The sequence below is a fragment of the Leopardus geoffroyi genome, chromosome B3 (genome assembly GCF_018350155.1).
Source record: "Leopardus geoffroyi isolate Oge1 chromosome B3, O.geoffroyi_Oge1_pat1.0, whole genome shotgun sequence".
NCBI lineage: Eukaryota > Metazoa > Chordata > Mammalia > Carnivora > Felidae > Leopardus > Leopardus geoffroyi.
In genome coordinates, this window is record NC_059337.1 from 139,164,124 (window position 1) to 139,180,482 (window position 16,359).

At 43.3% G+C, this 16,359-nt stretch overlaps 1 protein-coding gene across 1 annotated transcript in view; it reads left to right on the top strand.

Annotated features, from left to right (window-relative positions):
* AK7 (adenylate kinase 7) overlaps nucleotides 1-16,359 on the top strand; it is a 72,623-nt gene that overhangs the window by 23,826 nt on the left and 32,438 nt on the right. Inside the window, exons 7-9 of the mRNA XM_045450846.1 lie at nucleotides 2,918-3,028; nucleotides 13,221-13,301; nucleotides 15,666-15,754. Coding sequence (XP_045306802.1) covers nucleotides 2,918-3,028; nucleotides 13,221-13,301; nucleotides 15,666-15,754 — 281 coding nt within the window. The remainder of the gene's footprint in view (nucleotides 1-2,917; nucleotides 3,029-13,220; nucleotides 13,302-15,665; nucleotides 15,755-16,359) is intronic.

The following is a 16,359-nucleotide window of genomic DNA, read 5'->3' on the forward strand; positions in this document are numbered from 1 at the left end:
GTCACATGGAATAACCAGCTGGGAAAAGGAGTCCAGCAGGTGGGTAGTCCACACACGCAGTGAAACACAATGACCAACTAAAGAGTGGGTCCAACGCCATATTCCAAGACAACGGATATCACCCAAAATCCTAAACAAAAAGGGGGAGATCACTCTGCAGAGTCAGCTTTTCACCTCCTGGAAGGACGAAGCCTCTAAACAAGCTTATTGATTGCAGTGAGATGCCCAGGAGACAGGCTACGTTTCCAGAAATGCTACCAGACATCGATATGTATCAATTATAGGATAATGGATATAACGCCGACCCAAAGTCGACTCGTCATTGATTGGAAAAGCAGAGATGCAAATAGTTGCAAGGATCTAAAACCTGTATGAAAGATACAGGTTATCTATCTATCTATATATAAAATATATATATATTAAAATATATTTTACTGGTGTATTTGTAACACGTGACATTTAAGGACTAGAAGGAACACAGTCAGATGATAGTAGCAAAGGTTCATAATGTGAAAGCCAGGTCTCTGTCCCAACCAGGAATCGGGAGGACAACTCAGAAGCTGAAGCCCAGGTTGGTTGACATTCATGGGCTACCGTGCAGCTGGCCAGGGAGGGGGTGATCTTGCTTGTCTGTCAGTCCCAGTCTCAGAATGTTAAGGACGAGTTTGACTGGCCATCAAAACCTGAGCACCAGGGATGTGACCGTCTCTGCAGTAGCCGTGAGGACTGAAGGAAAGACAAATTCTACTAGAAGAGGGATGCTGGGCACCCAGTCCCAGGGAGCAGGAGGGTCCATGAGGCAGGGTCCTATCATGACAGCCTGGGGCCGTAGGGATGCCGGGACTCCATTCATCCTGGAGGGAAAGCTGATAGTGAGTAGGATGGCCAGATTTAACAAATACAAGTACAGGATGCCCGGTTAAATTCTAATTTCATGTAAATGGTGAGTAAATGTTTAGCCTAAGTCTATCCCGTGAGATATTTAAGACATATTTACACTAAAAATTATTTGGTGGTTTATCTGAAATTCAAATTTAGCTGGGTGCCCTGTAGTTCTTCTAGCTACCCTTTATGTGAGCCACTGGACATGCTTTAGAGGTCAGCTTATCCCATAACATGTACTCATTGAGTGCCTACCATGGACCCAGAATTGTTCCCCTTGAACACTAACTCTCTCCCCGTTTTACTCCCCATGCCAAAACCCCCAATCCACCTGCCCTAGCCTCACTCCCTTCCCCCCACCCAACAACCCATCGTACATCCTGTCAACTCATTACCCAAAATGTGTCATAATCCATCTTGCTTTCTTTGTATCCATGGCGATGTCCTAGACCAAGCCTCAGCCGTTACCACCTTCCATTGTGAAAGCATCCTGGGAACTGGTGCCTCCGTCACCTCCTTCCAATGCAATCTTCAAGGGACAGCCTAAGTGATCTTAAAATATAATTCAGATCATGACTTAGTGCTGCTTAAAATGCTCAAAACCCTTCAGTGCTTCCTTATGCTCTTAGTATAAATCTAAACTCCTCCACATGGCCCACAAGCCCTGGTAAACTGCCTCACCCTCCACCAGTTCCCAGCTTGGTCCCCCATCATTTGGGCCCTTCCTCCCGTTTCTCCAACCTGCCAACAACCGGGGTCCTCAACCCTGTGTTTCTTCTGTTTCTCTGATTCACTCCTTGTAAACTCAGGGCTCCAATGTTTTGGGTTGATTATGTAACTTGGACCACTGTGAAGTGGTTTAAAGTCTCCTATTGAACAATGTGTTTTAAAAATCCCCCTCCAGGAGTGCCTGGGTGGGTGAGTCCATTAAGCTTCCGACTTCGGCTCAGGTCTTGATCTCACGGTTTGTGAGTTCGAGCCCCGCGTCGGGCTCTGTGCTAACAGCATGGAGCCTGCTTGGGATTCTCTCTCTCTCCTTCTCTCTGCCCCTCCCCCATTCTCCCTATCTCAAAAGTAGATAAAATAAGCATTTGAAAAAGTAAAAAAATAAAAAAATAAAATCCTCATCCAACAACTAGGACCTCTAAATCTGGATGGATTTAGAGAAGCCACTCTGTACCATGGGTCTCAGTCTCCTCCTTTGAGTCTCTGTAAGTTTCCATTTTGTGGTTCTGGAAGAATCCTTCCATGTGACTGGGCAGGAGGGTGAGCTGTGGGAGGACTGGACACAATGTGCAGCCCAGCGGACTGCCAAGAAATATTTTTCATCCCTGATTCGCAATGCAAATTGATATTTCACCTTATCTGATGAAGCCTGACATAGAAATTTGCACATGGAATGTTCTTATGAGGTTGATTCGAGGGGAAAGGGCAATGTGGAAGAGAAAGAAAAACCCATGATTTAGATTAAAACATGAAACTATGTAAGTTGCAAGAACTATTAAGAAATGGGTTATTGAGGGGCGCCTGCGTGGCTCAGTTGGTTAAGCATCTGACTTCGGCTCAGGTCATGATTTTGTGGTTCGTAAGTTCAAGCCCCGTGTCGGGCTCTGTGCAGACAGCTCGGAGCCTGGAACCTACTTCCGGTTCTGTGTCTCTCTCTCTGCCCCTTCCCTGCTTGCACTCTCTTTCTCTCTCTCTCTCAAAAATAAATAAACATTAAAAAATAATTTAAAAAAATCAAAGAAATGGTTTACTGAAGGTCTTGATGGAATCCCAGAGACAACCTGACGCTGTCTCTACAAAATAAAAGAAAGACATTTGAATTTTTATTTTGTTTCAATTAAGTATAAATGATAAAATTTGGCCAGCTAAAGCATTTTCAAGGAAGTCAAATCACTGTAAAAATAAGCAGTAACTTTTCAGATGCTTTATCTGAGCTCTTTGGAATATAGCCGAGCCAGCATCTGGGGCTTAGATGTTTTATGTAGCTCTTAAGTTTCACCCATCCAATCTGGATTTTTTTCTTTCACAGGATGATGCTGAGATCCCGTTTACTGAGGAGGATTATCGAAGAAGAAAGCAACATCCTAATTTTCTGGACCACATCAATGCCGAAAAAATGGTTCTCAAGTTTGGAAAAAATGTAGGTCTGGAGTAGTAAGGCATTTAGGGTAAGAGAAGTCCTTTCTGAGGCAGCGCTCAATGCAAGTGGCCGGGACTGTTCTCCGTGCCTTATGGACATCATCTCAGCTCGTTAAACGCCTCTTGTCCTCACACCCACAGGTCTCTGAGCTTCAGGCTCATCCCAAGATGAGCCTTACTTCTGGTTCTGGCTTTGGTCCAGTCCACTAAGTTGAGAGTCTTGTGTTAGGCCCCAGCAGAGCTCAAGCCCTTATCCACTAAGGTGTGGGTCCAAAGAGTCCCTTAGCCCAGAAGAGGCAAATAACTCAGAGTTGGAGTGGGGAAGAGGGGAGCCACATTTCCCCTTTTTCCAGAATCTATCTCATGTGTTTCTTATAACCGAAAAGTGCCTATTAACCTTCCCTTACAAATAAGGCGGAGAGGACATCCGGCAGTTAAATAAGTGGCTCAAGTTCACACAACTGGGATTTGCTGAGCACCGTTCTGCGCGCACAATTCTTGGCCTTGTCTGATCCACTCCTTACAACAACGGTCTTGAATCTGTACATAATTATCCCCATTTCCCGGATGCGGGCACTTCAGGAAAGAGGCATCAAGTGGTACAGCTGTGGTTCAGAACTAGATCCATCAGACTGTGGGGTTTATTTAATTTTTCTTGATTTCAAAGCTCAGTCTTGCAGTAGAGTTGATCTTGACACAGGCCTGGCCACCAGTTATTAAGATCGACCCATAGCTGAGAAACTCTTGTAAATAATAACACTTCTTAGCCTTCTGTTGCAGCAAAATTTATCATTTGGATACTATACAACTAATACTATACTATACTATACTATACTATACTATACTATATATATATATAGTATATAGTATATATACTATACTATATACTATACTATACATACTATAAAACTATTATATTTCCTATCTTTTGTCAAAATAGATGGTAGGAGTGCCTTGGTGATGAATAAGTTTACTACACCTAAGAATTATCAAGGGTTTGCTTACTATGTGCCAGGCACTGTGCTAAATGTTTTACTTCTGGTAATCCTCATGGGTTTACTTCTGGTACATCCTATATAATCCTCAAAATTCTGTGAACCAGGTACTGGTACCTTCATCCTCCTTTAACTTAGGTAGAATTTATATACAACCCCCAAACTTCTAAAGGTTCCATCCACTATGTTTTTCCCGGGAGCAGAACACCCACAGTAGGGATATGTAACAATGGTTCCAAGGTGACACCTAGTGGGCTCAGAGGATATTACAATGGGAACTTTGTCCCCACCTTCTGTCCTATTAAAACCAAAAAAAATAAAATAAAATAATTTTTTTTTTATTCTGGCAATGCAAACACCACAAGTATAAAATATTTGAAGAAAATAATATAGGATTCAAAGTTCTAGCCCCTTTTCTGCCATTAATTTATGACCTTAGCTAAGTCATTAACACTTTGGAGTTAAAATAAATGAATAAAGGCACTGGACTAGACAGGTCTAAATTTCTTCTACTTCCAAATCTTGTGAGTATATTATTTTATTGAGCTTTGAGCTTTGCCCCAGGTAGAGAATCCATGATTTCTTTTTTCTATATTAAAAACATTTTTTAATGTTTATTTATTTTTGAGAGAGAGAGAGAGAGAGACAGAGAGTGAGTGGGGGAGGAACAGAGAGAGAGGGAGACACAGAATCCAAAACAGGCTCCAGGCTCTGAGCTGTCAGCACGTGACCTGAGCCGAAGTCTGACGCTTAACTGACTGAGCCTCCCAGGTGCCCCAAGAATCCATGATTTCTTGATTATTTATGCCAAATTATGTAGAAGAAAACACACATAAACATAATTGATGTGACTAAAAGTGTAAAATGGAGAAATACTATCATTTTAATGTCTGTTTTCTTATAGAAACATTAAATTTATTTCATGCTCTAAATAAAACAATCAAAACTTTATTGAAAAAATTTATTCTAGGGGCGCCCGGGTGGCTCAGCTGAGCACCCAGCTCTTGATTTCACCTCAGGTCATGATCTCACGGTTTGCAGAATCAAGCCCCGAGTCAGGCTCCGTGCTACGTGGCGACTGCTTGGGATTCATTCTCTCCCTCTGCCCCTCCCCCACCAGCTTGCTCTCTCTTGCTCTCTAAAAATATTTTTTTATTTTTATATAAAATATATTTTTATATAAAAATATATTTTAATATATTTATATTTTAATATATTTATATTTTATATAAATATATTATATATATATGTATATATATTATATATATAGTATTCCCAGCTTTCTTAATTAGTCTTTACTGAACAATTAATAAAATCAGGTTGATCTGGCCAACTTGGTCATCTCAATGACACTATTTAAAAAATTTTTTTTTTTTTAATTTTAGAGAGAGAAAGAGTGCATGAGCAGGGGAGGGGGAAAAGAGAGAGAGAGAGAGAGAGAGAGAGAGAATCTTAAGTAGGCTCCCTGTTCATCTCGGAGTCCGATGTGAGGCCCTGTCCCATGACCCCGGGATCATGACCTGAGCCAAAATCGTGAGTCAGACGCTCAACTGACTGAGCCACCCAGGCGCCTCTCAATGACCCTATTTTAAACCTAGTGCTTTGCATTGGGTCGATTGAACCTTAGAAGTAAACTTTAACCCATTCATTTAACACATGTCCTTTTAGATCCTACTGTGTACCAGGCACCGTGGCTAAGAGCTGGCCTCCCGGCCGTGAACAAGCAGTTGAGGTCTTGGCACTCCTGAGGCTGGTTGTCCGATGCTCTTCTGCTGACCACACCTGCAGCCATCACATTCACATTTATGTACCACCTAAATATATGTAGTAATATACGTAGTCCCCCAAAGGCGGACTTATTTAGTTTTCTGAGACAAAGGGGGAGCCCTGATAATTATACAAGTTGCTTAAATAGTTGTGATTTGCCTAACACTAAACATGGCTTGAACTGGGTGCCTCCATCTTTAAATGAGTCACACTGATTATTTAGAATATTTTAGGGGCACCTGGGTGGTTCAGTCGGTTCAGCGACAGACTTCGGCTCAGGTCACGATCTCATGGTTTGTGAATTTGAGCCCCGCATCGGGCTCTGTGCTGACAGCTCAGAGCCTGGAGCCTGCTTTGGATTCTGTGTCTCCCTCTCTCTCGCTCTCTCTCTCTCTGCCCCTCCCTGCTCATGCTTGTTTCTCTCTCAAAAATAAATACACATTAAAAAATTTTTAAAATATTTTAAAATATTGTTAAAAATACAAGTATATTGACTTTAATTAGTATTTTAAATTAACCAGAATTGCCTGTCTATCTTGCAAATTACTTCAATCATTAAGTCGTCCCTGAATACCACTTAATTGTGGGGTATTATGTACATAGTCCCTGAAAAAAATGGTCACCTGTCAGATCTCAATGGCAATTTATGAAATTTATTGTAATAATTTGTTTACCACACTGACTTTTGATGCTTGTATTCTCTGGCGAACCCAAGTTGCTCATGATAATTTTTTAATAAAAAATATTTCCAGGGCTGCTTGACTGGCTCAGTCAGTAGAGCATGAATAACTCTTGACCTCAGGGTTGTGAGATCAAGCCCTATATTGGATGTAGAGCTCAGTTAAAAAAAAAAAAAAAAAAAAAAAAAAAGTTTCTGGATTTGCTTTGATAATGCCATATTGGAGATTTTTGCACTTAGATTCAAGATGATAAGTGAAAATGGCTTATAGTCTGCCTTTGTCATACTGTCTCTTTCCTGTTTTAGTTTCCTGGTTTTACTATTCCCATACAAATTGAAAACAAAATTTACTGTTATCTTGTAATTTATATGAAATTGGGCATATCTCTTGAATATTTGGTAGAATTTGCCTATAAAACGATCTTGGACTGGGTGAAGGCTGTCGTGGGTTTTGGGGGCAAGAAACTAGCCCTATAGGCTAAGTTTTCAAATTAACTGGCAAAAGTTGCCCATAAGTCTCTCCTAAGATGTTTTTTAAATTTCTATTTGTAGTTTAGTCTCCCTTTTCAGGACGAATATTGTGAGGGGGCGTCACTGCTTTCCCACTCTTTCGGTGCCCATGAGGAAGAGCCTGGGTATCCTCCCCGAAGGCTGTATTCTTGCCGGCACCTGTTACCCCGCGGCTTGAAGCTCAATCGGGTTACGTGATTGGTGGCTGTGTCAGGGGCGTGGTCACGTCATGCTGACCCCACCTCCCTCTCGTTGCTCTGGGCTACAGCTGTAACGTAGCTGCATTCAGCGTTGCTGAATTCCGTGTTGCTGTGCCTGCATTCAGCGTTCAGCGTCTTCATGCCCTAAGTGTTGCAGGGGCAGCCCCCCAGGGGAGAACCAACCCATAGTTTTCTGGTGCTGCCTGTGCCTGGTTGGGAAAATTTGTCTTATTCTGGAGTCCAGGATTAGGAAGCCCCTCATCCTTGCTCAGCTAAGTAATGTCCTCTAGCCTAAACCACACCAGTAATAAAGTTGTGACTTGGAGATCCATCTGCCTTTTTACAAAGTTTTAATCTCTTTAATCTTAAAAAAAAAAATTGTGTTTAATTTTTTTTTTTTTTTTTTTTTTTTTTTTTGAGAGAGAGAGAGAGCAAGCAGGGGAGGTGCAGAAAGACAGGTGGGGCAGAGCATTCAAAGTGGGCTTGGTGCTGACAGCAGAGAGCCTGATACAGGGCTTGAACTCACAAACCCACGAACCACGAGATCATGACCTGAGCAGAGTCAGACACTTAACCAACTGAGCCACCCAGGCACCCCAAATATTTTTAAATGTTTATTTTTATTTATTTATTTTGAGAGAGAGAGAGTGAATCAGGGAGGGGTAGAGAGAGAGAGGGAGAGAATCCCAAGCAGGCTCTGAGCTATCAGTGTAGAGCCCAACAGGGGGCTCAATTCCATGAATGGGGAGTTCATGACCTGAGCTGAAATCAAGAGTTGGACACCTAACCAACTGAGCCATCCATGTGTCCGTAAATCTTTTTTAAATCTTCAGAACTCCAAAAGGAAAAAGTGTCTGTTTCAGCAACTCAAACTCCAATGTTGCTGTTTATTTGTCTTACCCTTCTTTTCTTCATCAATCTGAATCAATTTTTTTTATATTTTAATATACATTTATTTTTGAGAGAGAGAGATAGAGCATGAGCAGAGGAGGGGCAGAGAGAGAGGGAGACACAGAATTGGAAGCAGGCTCCAGGCTCCAAGCTGTCAGCACAGAGCCTGGTGCAGGGCTCGAACTCTCAAGCTGCGAGATCATGACCTGAGTGGAAGTCGGACACTTAACCAACTGAGCCACCCAGGCACCCCTGAATCAATTTTTCAATTTTATTATTCTTATCAAAGAGGTAGTTTTTGCTGTGTTCTGCTATTTCTTTGTTTTTTAATAAATCAATTTCTCTGTCTTTATTCTTCTTCTTTCTAATTTGCGTTTATGCTGTTTTGTTTTAGAAGCTAAGTTTATTAATATTCAGTCTTTGTTTTTCTAATATAACCACTTAATGCCACAAATTTGCTACCAAGTATAATTTTAACAGCTTTCAAGTTTTGAAGTGCCATAAATGGTATTTGTATTATTATTAATTTCTACAAATTTTCTATAGTCTATTAGAACTTGGGAAGCAGTGCTGTGAATTATTGAGAAATGGTTTCTTAAATTTCCAGATATCTAGAGAAGGTGTTATCTTTTTGTTGTTCATTTCTAACTTAATTGCTTTTTGGTCAGAGAATGTGGTCTGGGGTGGTCAGAGAATGTGGTCAGAGAATTTGGTCATGAGATTCTTTGCTACATAGTACATGGCCTGTGTTGTTTTTATTTTAAATTCCACATGGATTGAAAAACCTGTGTATTTCAAACTGTGTGGAGTTTCTATATATGTCTACTTAGGTCAAGTTTCTTAATGGTGTTTTGCATATCTTACTGGTTTGGGGTCTCCTGAGTTTATCAATTACTGACAGGGATATACTATGGAGTACATTTATCCATATCTCCTTGATATCATGTTAGATTTTTGGCTTGTTCATTTCAAGGCACAGTCTTGTAACCCCTTCACAGTGTTTGACATTGCCAGAATGAAACTATAAAATCTGTTTATTTTTTCTTAATAATTGAGAGCAGGACGATATCTCCAGCCAAGTCCACAGCTTTCCAGACCATTCTCAGGTATTAATGGAGTCTTTTCTAGTCTTACAAAGGCTCAGACAAGTTTAATACTAAAGCCATCAGTCTACCATTTAATTTTAAACTTCTCTCCTGCTAGCTCAGCCTGACTCAGGCTCTGATGAATGCAGCGGGGAGGGAGGCTAGGATGTGGTCAACTCTCTTCCTCCACCTTAAATCAGCAACCTTGACTCCTCTCTGTTCCTTACTCTATACCTGCCTGTTCTTTATCATCATCTCTGTTGTCACCATCCTCATCATCGTGTTCGTTTCCTTTGTTTCCCATGCCTTTATTTTTTCATCAGTACAAACATATTTATTCCACAATCTCTGCTCATTTCTACTCTTTCTTTTTTTAATGCTTATTTATTTTTGAGAGTGAGAGAGAGACACAGAGCATGAGCAGGAGAGGAGCAGAGAAAGGAAGACACAGAATCCGAAGCAGGCTCCAGGCTCCGAGCTGTCGGCACAGAGCCCGACGCGGGGCTCAAACTCAGGAACTGTGAGATCGCGACCTGAGCTGAAGTCGGACGTGTAACCGACTGAGCCACCCGGCGCCCCTCTGCTAATTTGTTTTCTGAAGGCAGTGCAAGTCTGATTTCATTTGTGGTGGATTGTTTGTTCCCTCATAAGTTTTATAATTTTGGTTTGTGAGCTCATTTTCAGTAAGGTCTTTTTCTACAAAGTCACTATTAATAAACATATTTTCTGGCGATTTATGGAACTCCAATTATAAAAATAATCCTGTAATTTGACATGGATTTTTTTTTTAAATAGCATCTCTTTAAATTGTCGACGTTGGTTATTTAATAGCTCATCGCCCCTAAAAACCTCATGTAGATGAGTTCTCAGGGGAAAGGGAGCTAATGCGAAGTCTGTGTTCACCAAAAGTGCTGCTATAAAAGTCTCAAGGATGTTTATGAGTCGGGTGCCTTCAGGATTCATCATGGTCAGTGGGAAATGGGAATTCACCATGTGAACATGCCTTACAGTTTGTTATTGGCTTCACGGTCAATGCTGTGCCCTCAAACCAGCACACCTCTGCTACCATAAGTCACCACTCTTGCCCCAGCGTTGTCCCTTTACTGGGGCTTTAAGGGACAAGGGAGGTCCCTGGGTGGGGGTAGCAGGGGCTTTGTATCTGCCTCTCTGAAGTGCTCTAAAGAGTCTCACTGCCTAAAATGCCTTTTGTGTTACTTTTTGGCTCTGGAATATCTGGATTAAGCAGGGAATTTAAATGTGAAAGACAAACCTTTGAAAAGTACAAGGCCAAGGTTAAAATTCTCCAGGGAGCGTTTTTCCTTCCAAAGCCTTGGCTAGGTTGGACATGATTCTTTCTCGCCGTCTTCTGTCGCAGGGAGGACTTCCTTCTAAGGTCACCCTTTTGTTGTGAATGCACCCTTCATACTGTGGCCCAACTCTCTGCTCTCCCCACTCTTGTTTTCACTTCTGGTTTGTTTTTTTTTTTTTTAAGTTTTTATTTATTTATTTTGAGAGAGACAGAGAGGGTGCGCGCACACATGAGCAGGGGAGGCAGAGAGGGAGAGAGAGAATCCCAAGCAGGCTCCGCACTGTCAGCTCAGAGCCCAATGAGGGGCTTGAACCCACAAACTGTGAGACCACGACCTGAGCTGACGTCAAGAGTCAGACACTCAACCCACTGAGTCACTCCTGTTTTTGGCTTCTAGCGGGTAGCTCTTATTTCTTTGAGAATTCTGCCTTGCTGGCAGGATACGAGTGGCATCTTATTTGGCATTTTTTGGTGTTTGCGCTAGGAGGCTTTAGATTTTTTAATCCACCACCTGGAGCAGAAGAGACTCATTTTCCCGACAGAGTTTCTGGACCCAGTTCCAACGTGTGTGCGCGCACACCCTGGGAGGGGTTTTCCACGAGGCAAAGACAGTCTCGGCACCAGCTGGGTGTCCTACATTTCAACTCAGCTCTGACACTGTCTTCCTGGAGGTGACGTCAGATCCCGCTAGGGCTCAGCCCTGCAAGCCTGCCCCTTGCCTCTTCAGACACCAGTTGTGTTGTGGGGTCGTGGAGCGCAACGGTCAAGAAAGAATTCTTGAGACGGTGTATGTAACAACTTAGTAAGTTTATTTAAGTAGCATGGGGACAGGACCCGTGGGCAGAAAGGGCTGCACTTTTTCTGTATGAAGCTGGTGGTTATATGCTGAGTGCTCAAGGGGGTAGGGACGCGCAAGAAGTGTGAGATCAGAGGGGTGCCTGGGTGGCACAGTCGGTTGAGCGTCCGACTTCAGCCAGGTCACGATCTCGCGGTCCGTGAGTTCGAGCCCCGCGTCGGGCTCTGGGCTGATGGCTCGGAGCCTGGAGCCTGTTTCCGATTCTGTGTCTCCCTCTCTCTCTGCCCCTCCCCCGTTCATGCTCTCTCTCTGTCTCAAAAATAAATAAACATAAAAAAAATTAAAAAAAAAAAAGTGTGAGATCAGAAATGCTGCTTTGAATTTCCACTGGTGAGACTACTTTCACGAGATTTCTCTGGTGCGTATCATGCAGTTCAATATTAACTGTCAGTGAAATACACAGGCAGTCATGAGACCCTAGAAGAATGTAGCAACCCGTATGTATTTGATCCTTATCAAAACTATGCAGGCTATAGGTCAGCCTTCTGAGCTAAAGGTGAACATTTTTCTGCTTCTACCCTCTTCAGTTGCAAGCCCAAGTTGTCACCTGTGCTTCTGACCAACCCTTATGGGTTGGAGGTTCCAATGACCCCACTCACCTCCCCCACCTTAGGTTTGAATAGTTTGCTAGAGTGGCTCACAGAATTCAGAGAAACATTTTACGTACTAGATTACCAGTTTGCTATAATAAAAGAATATAACTCAGGGGCACCTGGGTGGTTCAGTTGGTTAAATGCCCAACTCTGGATTTCGGCTCAGGTCACCATCCTACAGTTCATGAATTTGAGCCCCATGTTGGACTCTGTGCTGACAACGCAGAGCTTGCTTGAGATTCTCTCTCTCCCTCTCTCTCCGCCCCTCCCCTGTTCACTCTCTTGCCCTCTCTCGCTTGCTCTCTCTTTCTTTCTCAAAAATAAATAAATACACTTTTAAGAATATAACTCCAGAAGAGCCAGATAGAAGAGATCCACAGGGCAAGGGATAGGGAAAGTCATGGAGTTTCCCTACTCTTCCCGAGTCTGCACACATTTCACCAATCTAGAAGCTACCCAAGCCTCCTTTTGGGCTTTTATGGAGACTTCCTCATGTTTGAGTAAATCGGTGGCCATTGGTGACTGAACTCCTCTCCACCCCTCACCCCTCCCTGGAGGTGGTACAGGAGTTGGAAGTTCTCACCTTCTGGTCACAAGCTTGGCGCTTCGGGCGATCAACCCACATCTCCAGATTGGGTCCAAAAGTCACCTGATTGACATAACAAAAGACACCTTGATCACTCTATTGCTTAGGACATTCCTGTAGTTGTAGGAACTCAGTGCCAGACATGGAGATGAAAACCGAATATATGTATCTTGTTGTGAATCACAATATCACATGTTGTAGTGTGGCCCGTTCCTAGAAACTCCATATGTGTGTCCGCCTCCCCTACTGGGTAAGTAAAATCATCATGGAAGGACCCATTTCTATATCTCCCTTCTTCTGTAGGTGCCAGCATAGTGCATGGAGGTGTTAAGTTGTCACACATAATCGTCTCTGGCTTTTAGTTAATTAAAAGTCCCAGAGCGCCTGGGTGTGAGTCAGTCGGTTAAGCATCTGATTCTTGTTTTGGCTCAGGTCATGATCTCCTAGTTCGTGAGGCTCTGTGCTGACAGTGTGGGGCGTGCTTGGGATTCTCTATCTCTGTCTCTATCTCTGTCTCTGTCTCTCTCTCTTTGCTCCTCCCCTGCTCACGCTCGATCTCTCTCTTTCTCAAAATAAATAAATAAACTTAAAAAAATGTACCAAATCAATTTTAATAGTGGTCAGAAGCATTCATATAGTACTCATTCTAACCACGAAAATAATCTGGTTTGGAATGATTAATAATATTACATTTAGCTTTTCTCCTGTACTTTATCTAATAGGTCAAAAAATTCACAACTTACGTGGTTGCTGCTGGACTTCAGTATGGAGTGGAAGGAGGCATCTTACATTATTTTTTCAAGGTATGAATTTTCAATGACTGAAGTTTTTATTTTTTAAAGCATTATACAGTAAGGCTATACAATTTGAAGATTTTTTTTTTCTATTTTCCTTTCCTGTTACTAACAATTTGTATTTTCCACACTCTCGGCATAATAAGGAAACAAGATGGATCTCCTTTCATTCATGAGACAAACACCGATGCCTCCCGTGGGCCGGAAACCATTGTAGATTCGGGGGATCCGATGCCATAATAAAATCCCTGCGTTTGTGGGGCTTGGATTCCAGTGGGGAAGAGGAGGAGAGTAGTAGACAAGGGCCAAATTAGCCAGTACACGTTGAGTATTTCAGCTGTTGAAAAACAAAATGGAAAGCAACAAAGCAGAGAAAGGTAGAAAGAGAGCCGGCGGTAGGGCTAGGAGGTTGTATCTTGGATATGATGGTCGGGGAAAGCCTTTCTCATGAGGGGACATGTGAGCAGGAAGTGAAAAGGGAGGTGGCTCCTTCGCTTTCTGGGGGAAAGGCAGCGGGAACTGTAAGCACAAAGACCGGAGGCAGCAATGTGTGGGCTGTGTTAAGGGACAGCAAAAAGCTGCGTGGGGCCGAAGTGTGGGACAATGGTAGGTGATGATGTCCATTTGTAGTCCCTCCTTATCGGTTCTCACCTACCCCTCACCCACCTGACCACTGAATGTTGGCTTTCTCAGGTTCCTGCCCCAGACCCTCTGGTCTTCTCTGTCTACACTCTTTCCCTGGGTGGGTCTGTCCATTCCCGTGACTGGGGCCAATGACTCTCAAACATAAGTTTCTCCAGCAGGTCTCTCTCCTTAGTCCTAGCTCTGTACATCTGGCTGCCTATTTATTCGACACCTCACTTTGGATGGTTCACAAACCCAAACTCCACCTACGGTCACCCCCAAACCTGCCGTTCCTCTAGGACCTCATCTCCGAAAATGGGACCTTCTTCCACCCAGCTGTACCAACGACAACCCAACGCCTCCCTCCTTCTCATCCATCACGAAACCCCCCAGTACTGTAGAGCCAACCTCCCCAGTATCTCCCTTCTCTCCAACCGCGCTCCCCCAGTCCTCCACCCACGGGCTGGGGAGGGCAGACATCTCTTGTCTGCACAACTGTCCTGACCTCCACCTTCCCGTTTCAACTCTTAATCCCCATCATTCTTTCTAGTGGCAACAAAAGCAAATCTGATGTCAATTCTTCGGTGGTTTACTGCTTCAAATTCAACGGTCTACTGCTTAAAGTTCTTCAGTGGTTTTGCAGAGTCTAAAATATCTTACAAGATCCAGTGGTTTGCTGTGGCCCCCACGCCTACCTCTTTGACTGTTTAAAAGTCACGTAAGGGGCTCCTGGGTGGCTCAGTCGGTTAAGTGTCTGACTCTCAATTTCAGCTCAGGTCACGATCTCGGGGTCGTGAGATTGAGGCCCGCATTGGGCTCTGCAATGACAGCTTGGAGCCTGCTTTGGATTCTGTGTCTCCCTCTCTCTGTCCTTCCCCTGCTCTTTTGCTCATGTGTGCTCTCTCTCTCTCTTTCAAAATAAATAGACTTTAAAAAAATAAAAGCAATTTAAAATAATCTAGTACCTGACAGCTGAACAATACCCAGACTGTCTATTTACTGAAATACCTAATGCAGGGAAAAGACAAGGACTTGGACTCTGAAGAACAGGGTTCAAATCCAGGCTCCCCAACTCATCAGAAATGTAGCCTCCTGCAGAATACTTTATCGACTAAGCATTTTATCTATGAACTGATACTAATTGTCCCTGGCCCTGTGGGAGGAATTTTAGACTTGAATTCACATTTTTTGGTAAGAGTGGAAGGTGTCACGCATATGAAAACATTTCCTTTCTGTATAGATGCCATGCAGATGACTCCTGAAGAGAGCCAGGAAAGATAGATTTCTTGTAAAGTATTTCAGCCCTGAGGTTACACTATTTCTCTTAATAGGACTCGATCAGCAACTAAATCCCATCAGAACTGGTTTTCAGGGGTGCCTGGGTGGCTCAGTCTGTTAAGCATCCAGCTTCGGCTCAGGTTATGATCACACAGCTTGTGACTTCGAGCCCCCATCAGGCTCCATGCTGACAGCTCAGAGCCCAGAGCCTGCTGCTTCGGATTCTGTGTCTCCCTGTCTCTCTGCCCCTCCCCTGCTCTCTTACTCTCACTCTCTCTCTCTCTCAAAAATAAATAAACATTAAAACATTTTTTTTAATAAAAAAAAGAAAGAACTGATTTTCAAAACATCCCCTTAGGCGATGACTTCATCAGATAACTGGGTCTTTCGGATGCCCCTGACTATGGCTGTGCGTGTGAGCCATAATAGTTATGTATAACCAGGGAAAATACGCTTTTGCTTTTCTTTTAGATGGCTTGGTTGGGTGAGGTCCCTGCGTTGCCAGTGTTTGGAGATGGAACAAATGTAATCCCAACAATCCATGTTCTTGATCTAGCAGGGTAAGTATCGTCCTAGAGATACGACTTCCCTAGAAGTAATTGACTAACATGCTGGTGTTGGAGTGAGCCTGGAGTGAACACTTACACATGCCACGACCCTCACGTGTATTATTGTATTTATTCTTGGCAATGACCCTGTGCAGAAGGTGTGGTTATTATCTCCGGTTTGCATCTGGTAGAATAGTGTCCACCATCTAAAAGTGCTGCACTCCGGGGGCACCTGGGTGGCTCAGTCGGTTAAGCGTCCATCTTCGGCTCAGGACATGATCTCGCGGTCCGTGAGTTCGAGCCCCGCGTCGGGCTCTGTGCTGACAGCTCAGAGCCTGAACCCTGTTTCGGATTCTGTGTCTCCCTCTCTCTCTCTGACCCTCCCCCATCATGGGGGGAGAACAGAGGGGATTAAGAACAGAGCTCTGTCTCTCTCCGTCTCAAAAATAAATAAACGTAAAAAAAAATTTTTAAAGTGCTGCACTTTGGATGACAAGTTCAAGGTCATCTTTTGGACTGTTCTCCCACAGAACAGCATGCCTTCCAATTCGGGAAAAGATAAGACTGTGTTATGTGCATTCTGGGGACCTACTCTCTTGTTCCTCTGTCTCAGGTGA